Here is a 16,740-nt window from a genome sequence, read left to right as displayed (position 1 = left end):
ATTTTTGTTCCATGTTTCATACATGGTCTGTTTAAAACATATGGAACTTTAGAACCAAAAATGGTACAGAAAAAAGGTCAACAGTTTCATAAACTAGAGTACATATGTATCTGTTCAATACATTTTTAGATCAGATGCATTAACTTGAATTTTTGGCCTTGTTGTTTACTTCTGCTTGACCGGGCCCATTTACTGCAAACAAGTAGTTTTTTTTTCTTGCCCAAAGTCTTAAGATTGAGTAAAAGTTCATGCTAGTGTTGCGCTTTACTTTTTGAGAAGTTTAGTTTACTGTTTACAAGGAATTATTTAGTTGTAATAATATCTCATACATTTGTTGCTTATTTGATAATATTTTATTGAACTTATTAGTATTACCAAGCAGCGCGTTTTTTTTTTTTTTTTTGTTATTATTATTTTTTCCCTGTTTGTATGATGTTAAAACAAATTGTTGGTTCAATAAACACACAAATAAACAACAAGCAAATGGTTTTACAGTTTGTTCCCATACTGTACCGAAAATGAACCAAACCGTGACCTCAAAACCGAGGAATGTACCGAACTGTGATTTTTGTACCGTTATACCCCTAATATGAGCAAAACGTGTCTTCATGCAAATTTTAGGGCCAAAATAAGTCCACTGTGTACTGTCAGCATTTAATTATAAAGGGATTTATTGTCTATAATAATAACAACCAGGAAGAGCGTGGTTAGCATGCTTGTTGTTGTTATAGTTACAATGATCACTCTGTCTCTTCTGAAAGTTGTAAAAAGTACTTAAGAACTCATCAAGGGAGGAATAACTTTGGACCAAGGCAAACTGCTTGACCTGATTCTATTTTCCAAGTTTTTGCTCTAGTGGTGTGGTGAAGACAGATATTTTCTTTGACAATTCCAGCTCTAAAATCAACTGTCAGCTCCAGTCAGATTACTTTATGATAAATGCTAATCTGACCTTTGCTGGTTTCGATGGCTTCAATGAGGAAAGACGCGGTGTCCGTTGCACAATCCGTCTCTTGTTCTTGGACAGGGGCATTCCGCTGCGGTGTGGGCGTCCGAGACATTTATGATGATTACAACTCTGTGGACAGAAAGACAGAAAGGCATTTTAAACCGAGACACTGCACATGCTTTATCTGCAACGCTGCGCTATTGCAACGGCGATTCTTTTGAGGAGTTGAGGAGAGGATCAACTAGCAGTTTTTGGCTGTTTGAAGGATTTTGGGAAGGACCAGGTTGTCAGGTTGTTCCACGGTTCTTTTGTTTACTTTTTAAATGGTCTTGGTGTTGCTTCTTGGACATTTCTAAAAGGGATGCGCCAATGCTGAAAACGAATATTGGTTCAGCAGATATCCTGGTTGGGCCTGTTTGTAGTAAGACTATTTTACTGACTGATTTTGTCCTAGAATGTCTCATCATTAGGGTGACCAGATTTTCAGCCGGGTTGGGGTGGTTGATTTAAATAAAATAGTGAAAAGAGCGTGAAACATTGTGGATTCTCATGATCTGAGGGATGGTCATTTGCAAATTTGGCCAAACAAATGACAATTTACGTTACTCTTTACTGTTGGCGCGGATCTGATTAGTCAAAAATTGTGATAGTCCTGTTTTAGTCCTGGTTTAGTTGTGGTTCAGTCCTGGTTCAGTCTTAGTTTAGTCCTGGTTTAGCTTTGGTTTAGTCCTGGATCAGTCCTGGTTCAGTCCTAGTCTAACCCCAGTTCAGTGCAGGTTCAGTCTTACTTTAGTCCTGGTTTAGTCTTAGTTTGGCCCTGGTTTAGTCCTGGGTTAGCCCTGCATTAATCCTGGTTTAGTCCTGGTTCAGTTGTGCATCAATCCTGGTCTTACCCTGGTTCAGTCCTTTTTCAGACTTAGTTTAGTCCTGACTTAGTCTTAGTTTAGTCCTGGTTTAGCTTTGGTTTAGTCCTGGTTTAGTTGTGGTTCAGTCATGGTCTAACCCTGGGTCAATCCTGGTTCAGTACTGTTTCAGTCTTAGTTTAGTCCTGGTTCAGCTTTAGTTTAGTCCTGGTTCAGCTTTAGTTTAGTCCTGGTTTAGTTGGGTTAAATTCTGGATCAATCGTGGTTCATTCCTGGGTCAGTCCTGGTCTAACCCTGGTTCATTCTTGGTTTAGCTTTGGTTTAGTCCTGATTTAGATGTGGTTCAGTCCTGGTCTAACCTTGGTCTAACCCTTGTCTAACCCTGGTTCAGTCCTGTTTCAGTTTTAGTTGAATCCTGGTTTAGTCTTAGTTTAGTCCTTGTTTAATCTTAGGCTTCGTTGTGGTTGAGTCCTGGTCTAACCCTGGTTCAGTCCTGTTTCAGTCTTAGTTTAGTCCTGGTTTAGTTGTGGTTCGGTCCTGGTCTATCCCTGGTTCAGTCCTGGTTCAGTCCTGGTTCAGTCTTAGTTCAGTTCTGGTTTAGTCTTAGTTCATTCCTGGTTTAGCTTTGGTGTAGTTCTGGTTCAGTCCTGGTCTAACCCTGGTTCAGTCTTGACCCAGTCCTGTTTCAGTCTTAGTTTAGACCTAGTTTAGATCAAATTGGTCCAAAATAAGGACACCTGGGACATTTCTTGTATAAAACTGGGACAAATCACTGGTTTTGGATAAATCTGGACACAGGCTCAAAACTGGGACTGTCCCGGGGAAACAGAGACGTCTGGTCATCCTACTCATAATCTTTGAACTTGAATCTCTTGTGCAATAAGGGAAAAAAAAGTGCTATTTTCCCATCCCTCTTTTTTATGTTGCATGCCAAGTTCTATAGACAGTAACAGTTGAATATACCGTGTAGATAGTTCTAGCTTGTTTTGGCATAACGTAATGACTGCTAGTGTCGACTGAACAGCAATAGCTCTGGAAATTTCGAACAAAAGTGCTGAAAGAGGAATCGTATCTCTAGCCGTGAGCGTACGAGGATAGTTACTGTGCTGGAACCCACCTGGAAAGAGGCAAAGAGCACGTTGAGTGAAGAGAGGAGGCGCACAGGATTAAGATGACTTCTGTAAAACGTCCTAAAAAGAAACAGTCGTGTCGTGATGGGGGATCTGAAGAGGCTAATGTGAAGCAGACCGAGTGCGAAGCCGAGCCTGAGGAGCTGGACTGGGACGGATACAGCGCCACACTGGAGCAGAGGGTGGCCACTGTGGGTAACTCTTTTTCACTTTAGAATCAATCTTTAATACATTTGAGGCTTGTTTTATGCAAACTATCCTAACTATACTAACAGGCGTGATATGTGTACTTGTCAAGCAGTGTTAAATTTGGTTTATTAATTACAGAAACATAAAATATGTTTTAATAATATGTTAACTGTGAGGGAATATTGTGTTGCAATCAGCAGTATATCGTAAAACTGCCATAAACGTACAGTACTGTATATGAAGCTCAACAGTGACCCAACTCCCTCCAGGTCCTGTAAGTACATTTCTCATGCTAAGTTATTAATACATATAGCCCCATTTCAAGTTTTAAATGCGTGCTTTAGACTTTACACAACAACATTTTAGACAGACATTTCCAGAGAGTTGGCTGGCATCCATTGTTGATGGGAAAAATTTATGGGAGAATTACTTTCAGAACCTGTACAGGCTTCAAAGTAAACAAGACCGTTGAGCTCAATTGAGATGTGTCGACGTTCTCAGTTTTTTTTTCTGATTCTGATATTAGACAGTCTCACTCTGGTGCACAAACTCTGCTGTGATGCAATAGACTGCAATTCATGAATTGCTTCTCTGTATTTTGCAGCATACAGCAGAGGAGCAGAGGAGGAGTTTAAATTTGTATTTATTTATTTTATGGGGCATTTAGATACAGAACTGACATCATAATAACAATATACAGACATCATTGCAACTGCACCACAACAGTTAGAGATTTGTCTTTTTGGGACACTACTGCTGTGGCCTGATTCATCAGCTAGTTTCACTTTGTGGAAACAGTCTGACCTGACTGCATGAGGATTTGTTCGCTCAAGGGTAGACGGGTAGGTTTTTTTTTAATTTAATGAATCTTTGCTATATGGTCGTGACATATTTAATGTGCCGGAACACTCAGTGGTGTCCAAGTAATCAACAGCAAACAAAGCAGAGAGTGACCATGTCTGTCAATGATCATTGTTGTTTCTGCAAGATGAACTTGCGAATTAAAGGTGCAATAAAAATGCAAAATTTGTATTTGACAGAGGAAGTACAAAGGAGGATAGTGTATGGAGCTGCTATCTCAACTCAGGTTGGTTCAGCTCTTCACTGATTGGCCGGTGCGCGGTCTACAACTTCTGGGGATCTTGCAAACTGTCTAGTGTATTCCAATTCCTGACCTTGTCGCTGGAAAAATTGAAATTGAAATTGAATTGAAATTTAAATTGAGCGGAGGCACTAGGTGGCACCAGTCTGGCTACTACTGATGCGCAACAAGATGCCTTTTAAATTGATGTTTAGTATTTGTAATAGTAACATCTCTTGGTAGATTATTCCAAGCAGACACTGATGTGTATTTTACAGCTTCTTCAATGGTTTGTTTTTACTTTCATTTGGATCTGCCCTTTGTGGCATGTCTGGTTTCATACTGGTGCCTATCTGAACTAAAGCAGAACTCTTGATAACGCACATTACTATAAAGGTTCTTGTCAGATTAAGCAGGGAAGCTTTCAGGTTACGTTATATTTGTTGTATTTCGTTTATTCACCTTATTATTTGTCTCTAAATGCTACTAAAAAACGCTTTCTTGTGGTGGCACTTTCGGGTAAACGGGGATTCCATTTATTTCAATGGAGAATAAAAAAAAAAACTTTTTCTGCTTAAATGTGACATACAGTAAGTTGAGTTTTGTAAAATGTTCAGTGTTCATATGCACCAACAAGACATACAGCACCGATTCTCTGGGGGCTTTACAACTGCTTTATGGTCTCTATTGAACTTATTTGCTGTGAGAAACACTTTGGTATAGACCTAGTAGTACTTGGCATACTTGATTCAGATCGAAACAAAAAACCCAGTGCCAATGGACTTCTCTCCACAAGTCCCCAGCGGGAGGTTAGGCTGATGGGATAAACCAGAAGAATGCCACCCACTGACTCGGGGAGATCAGGTAAACCCCACACAGAAACACAAATGAACTCCGCAAACAAACGTCCTGTGTGTCTGTCCCTCATGCCACACACCACGTCCATCTTTCTTTGTGAGGTAATGGCTGAAGAAGCTGTCAGGAGTGAGGATGGGCAGTTCCACGCCTGCAGCTCTTCTCTGTTCTGTAGATATGCTCCGCTCTCCAACCTCTGTGTACTGTACTAAAGGATTAAGATGCTATCAAGGTTCTGGAATGCCACAAGAATGCACCGCCGTCACATCACTGTACAAACCTGGCCGCCCAAAGTGGAGAGAATCATTGGAGAAATTATCCACCAGACACAAAACTCCCAACATTCTGAAACACACAGCACTTATCCGATAAAGTTCCCGGGTAATAGTTCTACTAATATGTCCAGAGAAGAGGAGGCAAGATGGGACGTGCCTGCGAGCTCCGTTGACTTAAGGATTTGTCAGAGAAGGAGCGGGGTACTTCTTTTGTCGCAAAGATTAGCTGGAAATGCTCGCTTTGTAAACGGAGAATGCTTTGTGAGTCCTGACAAATTTACAAAACGAAGACTTGACCTCATATGACCCTAATGAAGTTTGGTTCAACATTTTTGTGGAAAGCATACATGGTGACAAAGCTTCAAAACAATTCTCGATGGTCATGGTTTTAATAACTGCGTGCAAGTACAAAGTAGAGTAGGGTGTTAATGGGAACTACAGTACATTTTCTGAGCTCTCAAGCCTCAAATGCAAGACAATATATGGTTAAAAGTCCAAGTCCAAGAGATATTAAACACCCTTCTGAAGCTAAATATGAGAAATCGTTGAATGAGCGATGATTGACAACTGATGGACAGCCACAACAATCCAACACGACGCGGATCGGTGCACTCCAGACTTTGAAACAGAGCAAACATTTGTGCTCAGATCACGCCGTTTCCCTTTTCTCCAGAAACGGTGGGACATCACGGTGACCAGCGGTGCCAGGTGGAGGCGGGGCTGAGGGGGGCTCTTCACATCCCGCCCAAAGACACCAGTGGCTGTACTCAAGTAAAAAACCTGCATCTCATCAGCGGCCGTTAGTCCAACCTGAAAATGCAAATGTACTGACCATAGTTGATCCTAAAGAGCCCGTTACAGACACAGGTTTGACCCAAAAGTCAGATTTTTAACAAATATGCACTAAAATGTGTATATCTAAATGATAGGGATACATTTATATTTTAGACCCATTTACACAGATCATCAGTAGAAACAAGTGATTTTGGTGTGTACTGGTCCTTTAATGGCTTAAAGCTCTCTGTAATATAAAGCCTTTAAACCATTGTTAACCAAAGACCAAAAAATATCTTGGTGGGTCACCTTGTCACAATCTCCATGTAGGTCTGTAGTATACAGTTCTACTGACTATTTTGTTCCAATATTGCTGGTTCAATTGAATGTTGAAAAGAAAAGAAATGTTCTACATTTAATGTCCAAATAGGTGACTTATGGATCCTTTTATTGCTGCTAAAATGTTTTTCATTGTTTCAAACTTGAGTAAAACTAACTGTTCCGAGACATGATCATTAGTGATGGGAGAATGGAGCCTCGTGAAGCATTGACACCTCAGTCGCAATATTGTCTCAGATGGTTCGACGTGTCTGAGGCCTCGGACAAACACTGACCTCTAGTGGACAAACAATAAGACAATACGCCGTACCAACAACAACAATGATAATAATGATGATGATTTAATATAATATGTAAAAGCAACATAAATAACATGCTGTAAATAAGAAAATAGGTGTTACCTTGTTAGGTGGAATTAGATCAAAGTGATCCCAAACCATGGATCACTTTTTCCACTTGTAGACGCCATCGAAAATGAAACAAATGCCAAAAGTCGCCAAGAGTCTCCATAATCACCACTAACGTCACACAATACTCCTCACTACCCAACATTTTTAAGAAATATTGGTGCATCTTTTATACTGTAGCAGTTTAGCGCTTGTCAAACCACAGAAGTGCGCTGAACACTCTGAACCAATCACAGAGCGGAATATTCGCTGAGCCAATGAAACGCTTCGATACACTGAAGCGATTGACACGCAGAGAGAAGCAGTAGGGGGAGGGACCGACACTGCGCAGAGCTCCGCGCGCCACAGGGCCTGATCACGCGTTATGGACACCCCGCTCCGTGCACACCTTGCTCCGCGGAGCGTGGACACTCTGCTCCGCTCTCTTTTGCGCTCAACTCCAAGGTTAGTACCGGTTTAGTCCTGCTGGTTCGGTCCTGGTTCAGTCTGTATGCGGCGAAAAAATTCGGCATCTCGATCGCTGTTTCTTCTGGGACGCGCACTTCTGCTTAATGTGCCTTATAATCAGGTGCACTTATGTTGCTTATTACAGAATGTTGTGTAGGCCCCATAAAAACATAATAGTGTAACATAATAACTACACAATAACAACAGCAACGGCCATGATGATGACTAGAATAGTAATAGTTAAAGTTTATCTATAGCACATGATCAGACATGCTGCATAATAACACTGTCAGTGAACTGGTGGAAAACTCAAGTCCATGTGCACTGCACTTTGTGTACAGTGATTAAAAACTAAGGATTGTCATAATTGTATTATAATTTCATTTATTATATCTTAAAGTGGCTCAGAAATAGACTACATTTTGTCACAGCAAGTGCAATTTTGTCCAACACACCAACAACTTTCTCTCTGTCTCTTTCGCTCTCTGTCTCTATCTTTCTCTCTCTTTCTCTATCTTTCTCTCTGTCTGTCTCTCTCTTTCTCTCTCTTTCTCTATCTTTCTCTCTGTCTGTCTCTCTCTTTCTCTCTCTTTCTCTGTCTCTTTATGTCTGTCTCTATCTTTTTCTCTCTCTTTCTCTTTCTCTCCCTCTCTATGTCTGTCTGTCTTTTTCTCTCTTTCTCTGTCTCTTTCTCTGTGTCTGTCTTTATCTTTCTTTATCTTTCTCTCTCTCTTTTTCTCTGTTCTTTGCACACTGTTCTTTGGTTGTTTGATTTTTTTCCGTAAATGTCAGCACCTATTGTTTGGCATGTATGTTTTTTTTTTCTTCTCAAGTTAATTGTTTTCCAATGATGAAATTTCTGAGTTGCCACTAAATGTTTGTATATTATGAGGTGATTGTGTGGAATGGCTGCACTGTTGCCGCACGTTTCATTGTCGCGCCGCCACACTATGGTTCTATATATTTTCCTGCTTTTTTGTCCTTGGCCAATCACATCCCATGTATTTTCTTATTTACAGCAGCTATTTATGTTGCTCTTTATTAATATTATTATTTTAAATCATCATTATTGTTGTTGTTGTTGTACGGTGTCGCTCTGCACACAAGTATTGTCTTACACTAACAATACTTCATCGATGCTGAGACACCTGTGTGCCAATGGTTAAATTTGTCCACTAGAGGTCAGTGTTTCTCCAAAGCCTCAGACACGTCGAACCATTTGAGACAATATTGTGACTGAGGTGTCAATGCTTCACGAGGCTCCATTCGTCCATCACTACATACTACTCATTTGCTGATTCACCAAGCTCCAGTCAGCAGTGTGTCCACTAGAGGGAGAAATACACTAGGGGTGAAACAGAGATTTGCCAATTGTATCCCTCCCTATGCTCATGGTTGTGTTTAAGTACAGACTTTGCACACACTCCAGCTCAGACTTTTCTTTTCCAATGAAAACAAATGGACAGTGCTTTGAAGTGTATGGAGTGCTCTGGATCTGTCATAGCGTGCCCTCATGTGTCACTCAGATGTTTCTACTATACACTGATGTGTGTGTGGAGATCACATCTCCTCCATAAGGATGGTTTGAAGATGTTCTTGGTGTGTGTGTTTCAGACGAGTGAGAGCGAGGTGCGGAGGCTGCTGCAGACACTGGAGCAAAGAGAAGAGGAGCTGAGGAAGCTTCAGGAGGAGAGAGAACATCTGCTGGAGCTCAGCCAGGTCTGAACTCTCACACTACACACACATGGACATCAAGGACAGCATGTGGAATTGAGGGGCAAAGGGCATTTGGATTGATATGTGGTGGGGTATCTATAGTTACTTTAGACTCAGTTTTGTAAGCATGCTTATAATGTTCCTCTGGGACAAATCCAGTGATACTGGTGTTTCTGGGAGACAGTCCCAGTCTGTGGTCCTCTGTTCATATGTAGTACAGCAACATGTATTTACACCAGTACAGATACTGTGTTGCATAAGCAAAGCTGCTCTTGAGGTAAATGAAAACATTGTCTGTGTGGTCTGCACTAAATAAAAAATTATTTTATCTTCTGAGAATCAGGAAGTATGCTGTTAGCATCCTAGTTGTTGAAAGTTATGAAATGTGCTTCTAAACTCATTGTGGTGAATATTTAGTTAGTAGGAATGCAGACAGTGACCATACAAGTTTGTCAGGCTTCATCTCTGAAGCTCAGCAGGACCAGGCCTGGTCAGGACTTGGGTGGGAGACCACTGAGAAAATCAGGTGCCACAGGGAGGGCGCCAGTCGTGAAAAAAAAAAAAAAAAAAAAAACTGTCATTGTGTCTTTGTGCAAGGCACACTTCTCCCACATTGCTTAGTATGAAAGTGGTGTGTGTGTGTGTGTGTGTGAGCGATAGGTAGAATGGTAGGATGGTGGTCTGAGGGGCCGATGGTGCAGATTGGCAGCCTCACTTCCATTGGTCTGCCCCAGGGCAGCTGTGGCTACAATAGTAGTTTACTACCACTGAGTGTGGAGTGAATGAACAATGATCTGTGAAGCATCTTTGAGTGTCCAAGAAAGTGCTTTATAAAACTGATGCAATTAGATAAGTGAAGAGTAACTTTGACTTCTGCAAATGATGTTTTTCAAGTTTTTTAGACACCATCTTTTATTAGTTTACATAGAAGCAAATAAGAAAATATAGTTATAGAACTTTCATCTCTAGCCTATTAAAATGTTTTGAATAAAATGTGCTGTTAAAGGGGGGAAAAGGCCAGACCTGATACTGTATTTTTGGCCTATAAAGCCATTTCTGTGTTTTTGATTTAGTACCAAAAAAAAATTGCTATAACTTTTTAGGAGACGCCCCACTACTGCTGACCACAATCCCCACTCAGATATTTCAAGGCGTCCCCCTACTGCCCCCTCCCCCTGCACACTGCTCCTACTTCTTTTGTTTCAGTACACCTCTTAAAAGGTCTAAAAGTGACCCTCATGTCACTTTAGTTAATGATGATGTTAACTGGAGCTGTAACTGATCGTGCTGTCTCTGCGGGGAGCACTTAGCCGCTGCCCAACGGAGTAGTAGAACTGTCAGGCCCTAAACAGAAGCACATGTCTGAGGGAGCGCTAAAGAGCCAGTGTGATCAATGAACATCTGTCAGCGAACACCGCCAGCTAACGTACAGCACGTGCTTCTAATACTGACAAGTGCTCACCTCCAAACTAGACTACATTTGGGTCAAAATTCAATATGCAACACTTTAGTTAGAAGTTTTGGTTGGTTACTACAGAAACATACAAACTACTTCTACATGCTCTCAGTTTCTTTTACTCTTTAAACATGTTCATTTTATGTTAAATATCGCAAACATTGACTGACTTTAGTGTAATATTTATTGTGTTTTGTGATACGGTGAGTTTCTAAAAATAAAGGTTTTGTAACTGCAAGCTCTTTTTAACTGATATGAGTTGTGGACAAACATTAAAAAGAAAAAAAGAAAAATATAGTCAAGTTAATAACTACCATGATTGACTCAAATTCTGCAAATGTCTCAAACGCAGATGACTAGACTGTTTACCCGGGACAGTCCCAGTTTTGAGCCCTGTGTTCTCTGTCCCAGCAGATTTGTACAAAATGAGTGATTTGTCCCAGGTTTACACAAGAAATATCTCAGGTGTCCCTATTTTTGACCAATCTGATCCCTGCCAACTTTAAAGAGAGGAGTTACATGCTGCCATTCCGACTTACCGCCACTTCGTCATTGACGTCTAATTGTCCCTTTTCTAAATCAAACGTCCCTGCACTCCGACATTTTTTTTTCCCTTGGTCAGAGTGGTGGTACTTTAGCTTTTTTTTTTTTTAATGTCAACATTTCACCATTTGACAGATAAGGTCATTATTGAGTTGTGGTGCCGCTCTTTACGGGACAATATTTTCACAGACTGGAGATGTAGGAGGCGCGGTGTGCACGGCATGGTTTAGTTGTGGTTAAATCCTGGTTTAGACCTGGTTTTAGTCCTGATTTTGGTCCTGGTTTTACTCTTGATTTAGTCCTGGATTTAGTTCTGGTTTAGAGGTGCGGTCCACGCAATGTATACAAGGAAAAAAAAGTTCACGCTCCAAACTATGAGTAGGTTGTCAGAATGGCGACATAAAAGGTGTCAGAATGGGGGGATGTTAGAATGGAGGATTGTCGGAGTGGGGGTCTCTCAGAGTAGCGGTATGTTGTAATAACGGTTGTACCCCAAGAGAGACATAAATTGTCATTTGTTTTAGTAAAATACAGAATAAAGCTGCTTAAAAATGACCAAAAAACACTGAGAAGATGTGACTTTACTGACTCACATGTTAGTTATGAATAAATATGAATGGGCTGAGTGAATAACAATTCTCCTTAAGTATGCACTGGTTTCACTATTTTATTATTACCAATCACTCCAAACTGGGAGTGTCCCAGTTTTTGATTTTGAAAATCTGGTCACCCTACTCAAACGCCATTACAGACAGTCTTATGACAATTCAGCAACACCAAACTGAATCACTATTTTGTAAAAGGTCAAGGCTGTAAAATCAAGGTTCATGCATTAGAACTGGCATCTCATTATTTTGCATCATTAACCTAATGTTCAGCTTAAGTTATGTGTTCTGTGCTCTTACAGTTTTTAAAAAAGCTCCTACAATCACAACTGCCTGGGTGAGTGCCTAAACCTACAGATAGATGACACATCCAAGTGTTTTTTTGTTTGTTTTATCTTTCCTCATGTGAAAGCTCAAAATCTCAAGAATTCATTCACTGAGCTGCAATGGCTGCATTAGCACCATAGACTGTATATATAAATGAACTAACCCACTTTTTGCAGCGTTCCACATAAGAAGTGTTCATGGGTGCACTTCTGATGTCCTGTCAAAATGGTCTACCCGTTGATTTGAGCTTCCTAGAGCTACTAAACATGCACACAACCCCCAAGCTCTGTTACAGTTTAAGTGCTGTCAGTTTGAGCTCCCGAAGCAGAAGTGGAGTAACAAGTCACATTTTAAAAGTGTATTGGTTTTATTGTCTGTTTTGACCAGTTAAACATCAACATGTGCTGCTAGATTTGCAGCAGAAAACCTACATTAGATGACTGAATAGTCTGGATTTAATATTTGATTTTATCGTTATCATTTTCATCACTTCATATTTTATTTTGTTTCCATGTGTAGAAAACTCTGTAACTTTGTTTAGAAAGGAACTGTATAAATAAAATATCACTATATTATAACTGGAAATTCACACTGTAGCCTATGATATTAGCGTTAAATATTATATCTTTAACACTATTTAATATAAAGATTTCAGTGTTTCCAGTCATTTTTTTTCTCTTATGTAGTTGGAGTCTTATTTGATAGAAGATATCGGCCTGTGGAAATGAGTTTCTCTGCCCAAATTCATCTAAATGAGTGACTAATGGTGAATCTACAGTGGGAGCATTATTCAATGGATAAACTGTCTCTAATCCAAAGAAATATGTGTCAAACTGGGTAGGTCAGGGTCAGAGTTTGGCTTTTATTAGATCTATAAAACTGTAAACAGAAAAACGTAAGGTCGCCTATTTCGACAGGGTAGCATGAAACGATAGACGTCACTGTGTTTAGGCTGCTGGGAGTTCATTTCGACAGAACACCGGCTATGGACTCCTCGTTTCCAATTGACTTTACACTGAAAAGTTGCCACCACGCTTCTTGTAACTGCTCTTGTGTCATTTTGGTCTTAAAATGTTCGTATTAACTGCTCAACATGATCCTGGTCATTCGACAAACTCCTTGAGAATGAAAGCACCATATTATAAATCAACATTAAAACTAAAATCAACAAAAGAAGCTATATTTGATTTGAACACAGGCTGAGTTTATGAAATTTAAAATCCAAATCTTACACCCAGATCCTTAGAATATCACAGTAGATGCAGAATATAGTTTTATCAGTGCCATATGACGGACTATTGATGTTTTGGGAGTGACCGAAACTGTTGCAGCTCTAATGCACACCAGTCATGACAGGCTGTTCAAATGTTTGATCAGGAGATGGACATGTGCTCTCCAGGCGTGGTCTCATGAGCTCTTCCTCCTCCAGCAGGCCATCGAGGACCTCCAGAGCGAAGAGGAGAAGGTGGAGAGCCTCACCAAGCAGAGGAGCCAGCTGCAGATGCACGCTCAAGACGTGAGTAGAGATTTATTTTAGTAGTTATTTACATCAGTTTTACTCGTGTTTTAAAGAAGCACTATGTAACTTTGTGGTGGTGGAAGGATGGTTACTGTCTGAAATGTTATATAGTATATGATTTTGCATTTATTCAGTGTTACAAATGTTTTATGACAAAACATACCACGAAAAACCATCCGAAAAACATCCTTAAACTGAGCAGGCCTGGCTCTCCACTGTATTTCTGTTTCTTCTTTATATCCATGATTATTTACATTGTAGATTTTCACTGAAGGCATTAAAACAATGAATGACACATGGAAAACACATGTAAACAAAAACACACTCAAAATATCTCCAAACTTGTTTTAGATTAAACATTTGTAAATAACCTTTACCCTTTGCTTTCATCACTGCTTTGCGTTTGGCATTTCTTGACCCTCACGCGGCACAGCTGTCAAGTGGAAACCATTTCAGGAGACTCCAGGCCGAGGGTTTGCAGCTTTGTCAACAAAGTAAAGGGTGGCACAAGGGGAAATTCAATTTGCCAACTGGACAATGGTTTATTTTGGTCAAATATGTTTTCCAGCTCATCCAAGCTGCTGCTTCATTTCTGGTCAAACAGAAACTGTAAACAAGTGTGTGTGTTAGTTTCAGAGTAGTTTCAGTGTAGTTAGCTCCTCCCTTCAGACAGATATAAGGCAGTGTCCACCATCGTCTGACCAGAACTGAAGAAGCAGCTTGGATGATCTGCGAAATGTATTCAACCAAAATAACCTTTTGTCCAGTTGACAAATTGACTTTCTTCTTTTGCCATGGATTCTACCTGGACTGTTTTTTGTCCCAGTACATATATTGTAAAAGCAGCTTTTAGGGTCAAAATGAGACTGATGTTTGCTGTCGGCATCAAATTATAGAGTATTACTCTCTGCAAAACAACAACATGACTCTGAAAGCTGAAAAAACAAACAAACAAACAAACAAACAAAAAAGTTTAAAATGGACTAGTCCTGTTTTTTTTCTCCACATTTTTAAGAAAAACAAACACACACACACACAAAACAGGTATAGCTTCTTTAACTGAGATTGCAGGCATAGATTTCTAGTTTTCATTAAGACCACGGATAATCATTTAACCAATACTTCCTCATTTCACAGTTTGAAAATCCCGTACCCCATTTTGAAAGTAGCCCATGGACACTCAACAGCAATCAGTATTATTATAAAAAAAATAAAATAATAAAATAATAAAAATAAATAAATAACCATAGCTCTACATTTCATTGCCGGGTTACACTCACGTGACCCTGATAATGCGCAAAGCAGGAAGTTTTTTGCTCTGTTTCAAAACACAGCACGATGGGTGACGACGGGTACGCTCAAAGTTTGAATGGGCACAGTCCCGCTATTGTGGAAAAAAATAAGTCTAAATATAGATTTTGACCTGTACGACATGGAGAAGTTTGACTTTTCTTACAATTTGGAGGATATTCCCGGCGCTGAGACGATGGATATAAAAAATGATCTGCTGCTGCAGATCTCGTATTACTATGCAAGCCAAATGAAATCCTTTAACTTCTTAGGTTCTTTTTAAAGACAATGCAGTAAAGTGTATTTACCTTGTTGACATGTTTCGGCTGCTTAATTTAAAGGATTTCATGGACAAAATGAACATCATTGGGTCAAATGAAATCCTTTAAAAAATAATAATAATAAAAAAAATCTGGTTGGGTTACAACAAATTACAACAGTAGCACCACATAAAGCTTTTTGCTATATTAATTAATAAATGACACAGTCTTGCCTGTTACAAAGTGGTCGTTGCAAACTCTAGCATCGTCCGTTTCTGCGCCTCCTGTTTTTAGCTGGAAATTGTTGATCCATTTTTGTCGTCTTTTTTTCTGTACATTTTTTTTAAACTGAGCCTACGTTTATATGATGACGGTCTGAACAGAAGACGCAAAAGAGGCGTGAGTCTTCACGTATAATTCTGCGTTTAGATGAGTGTTTTCGGGAGGAAATCTGCATGTGTACGGCGACGCAAAAGTGTGTGGAATTCGATCATGTATGCATGCAAGTTTCTGTATTGTATGTATGTGACGTAAACACGTACACGACCTGAGCACATCTGACCAGAGTTTTGTGTCTTGGGCAGTGTAGATGGAAAGGCTACGGCAGAGCGTATTCAACTTTTCCACTTTGGAGGTGGTGGTAGTTTCAGATTTTTGTGATTTTTAAGCTCCAAAAACATCGTCACTGTCTAAACCATGAGTGTCAAACTCAAATTCATCGAAGCCAAAATTAAAAACTGGGACTAAGTCGTGGGACAAACTAAATATTTATTTAAAAATTCCAACATCTGCATGTTTTCTTTTCTTTCGAGATATGTAATGTTAAACTTTCTCTTATTAAAATAAATGTTTAATAATAGTTTTGCTTAAACATTGAATCCAGAACAAGCATAATATAAAATAATAACAACATTTTAGAAATTTGATATGATCTTACAATCCAAATTTGGCCCCCGGGTCTGAGTTTTACATATCTGGTCTAAACAAAAGACACTTCTGATAAAATATTTAGTTGTTTTTACCCGCAAGCGTTCTCATGTAAACACGCTCTGACTCCCTTGTGACACGACACTTTCGGTATGGAGGTATTAGAGCAGTTGTAGCAACCATAGACTGCACAGAATTTAGGCAATTTTTGTTTTAATGCCGAGTCAACAGAGGTAAACAGGGTTCTGTCTGTGTGTCTGTCTTTACTTCCTGACCATCATCTGCTTTTTGTGACGTTGTCTGAAATCCAGCAATTATCTAATTAAGTCAGTAACAGCTAATTAACAAAGTCATTTCATAAAATATGGCTACACAAATCTAGCAGTAGATTTAACGTAATACCCTCATTAAAATGCTGTAAATACCCGCAGCAGTTGTGTACAGTAAAAGGAGCTCTCTGGTTCATTACCCTTCATTGTAACCCTCCCCTCTATAGGTCCTGTACATTGCCGTGTTTGAAGCCCTGAGCTCATAAACGTCTAAAGATGATTGATCACCAGCGCAACTCTAGCACTTGGCTTTTGTAGTAAAGTGAATTGTAGCCTGGAGTGTGCCTTTTATGACCAGATGTTTTACGATTTCTTTGTGTTTTGGGGGGTGCAGTTGGAGTACCAGTTGGATGAAGAGCGTCAGCTGCGGTCAGAGCTGGAGAAGAAGCACAGGCCTGAGACTCTGAACGGACCAGGGACCATGGAGCAGAGGAACGGGATGGAGGAGCACGTCAAACG

The 16,740-nt window shown here is 39.9% G+C and overlaps 1 protein-coding gene across 2 annotated transcripts in view; it reads left to right on the top strand.

The window, feature by feature from the left end:
• The window catches only part of LOC110175801 (myosin-16-like), an 86,346-nt gene that overhangs the window by 28,444 nt on the left and 41,162 nt on the right, over positions 1-16,740 (top strand). The window contains exons 1-4 of one of the 2 annotated variants that reach the window (XM_020942014.2): positions 2,743-3,133; positions 8,924-9,028; positions 13,386-13,472; positions 16,616-16,740. In XM_020942014.2, coding sequence (XP_020797673.2) covers positions 2,984-3,133; positions 8,924-9,028; positions 13,386-13,472; positions 16,616-16,740 — 467 coding nt within the window. In that variant the 5' untranslated portion in view covers positions 2,743-2,983. Of the gene's footprint in view, positions 1-2,742; positions 3,134-8,923; positions 9,029-13,385; positions 13,473-16,615 lie in introns of those variants that run through there. The other variant, XM_055150196.1, reaches the window with a different exon arrangement.

This window comes from Boleophthalmus pectinirostris, unplaced genomic scaffold (genome assembly GCF_026225935.1).
Source record: "Boleophthalmus pectinirostris isolate CB_2022bp ecotype Guang Dong unplaced genomic scaffold, ASM2622593v1 HiC_scaffold_14, whole genome shotgun sequence".
NCBI lineage: Eukaryota > Metazoa > Chordata > Actinopteri > Gobiiformes > Gobiidae > Boleophthalmus > Boleophthalmus pectinirostris.
The sequence above is the reverse complement of the archived record's forward strand: the minus strand, read 5'-3'. Positions and strand labels throughout refer to the sequence as shown.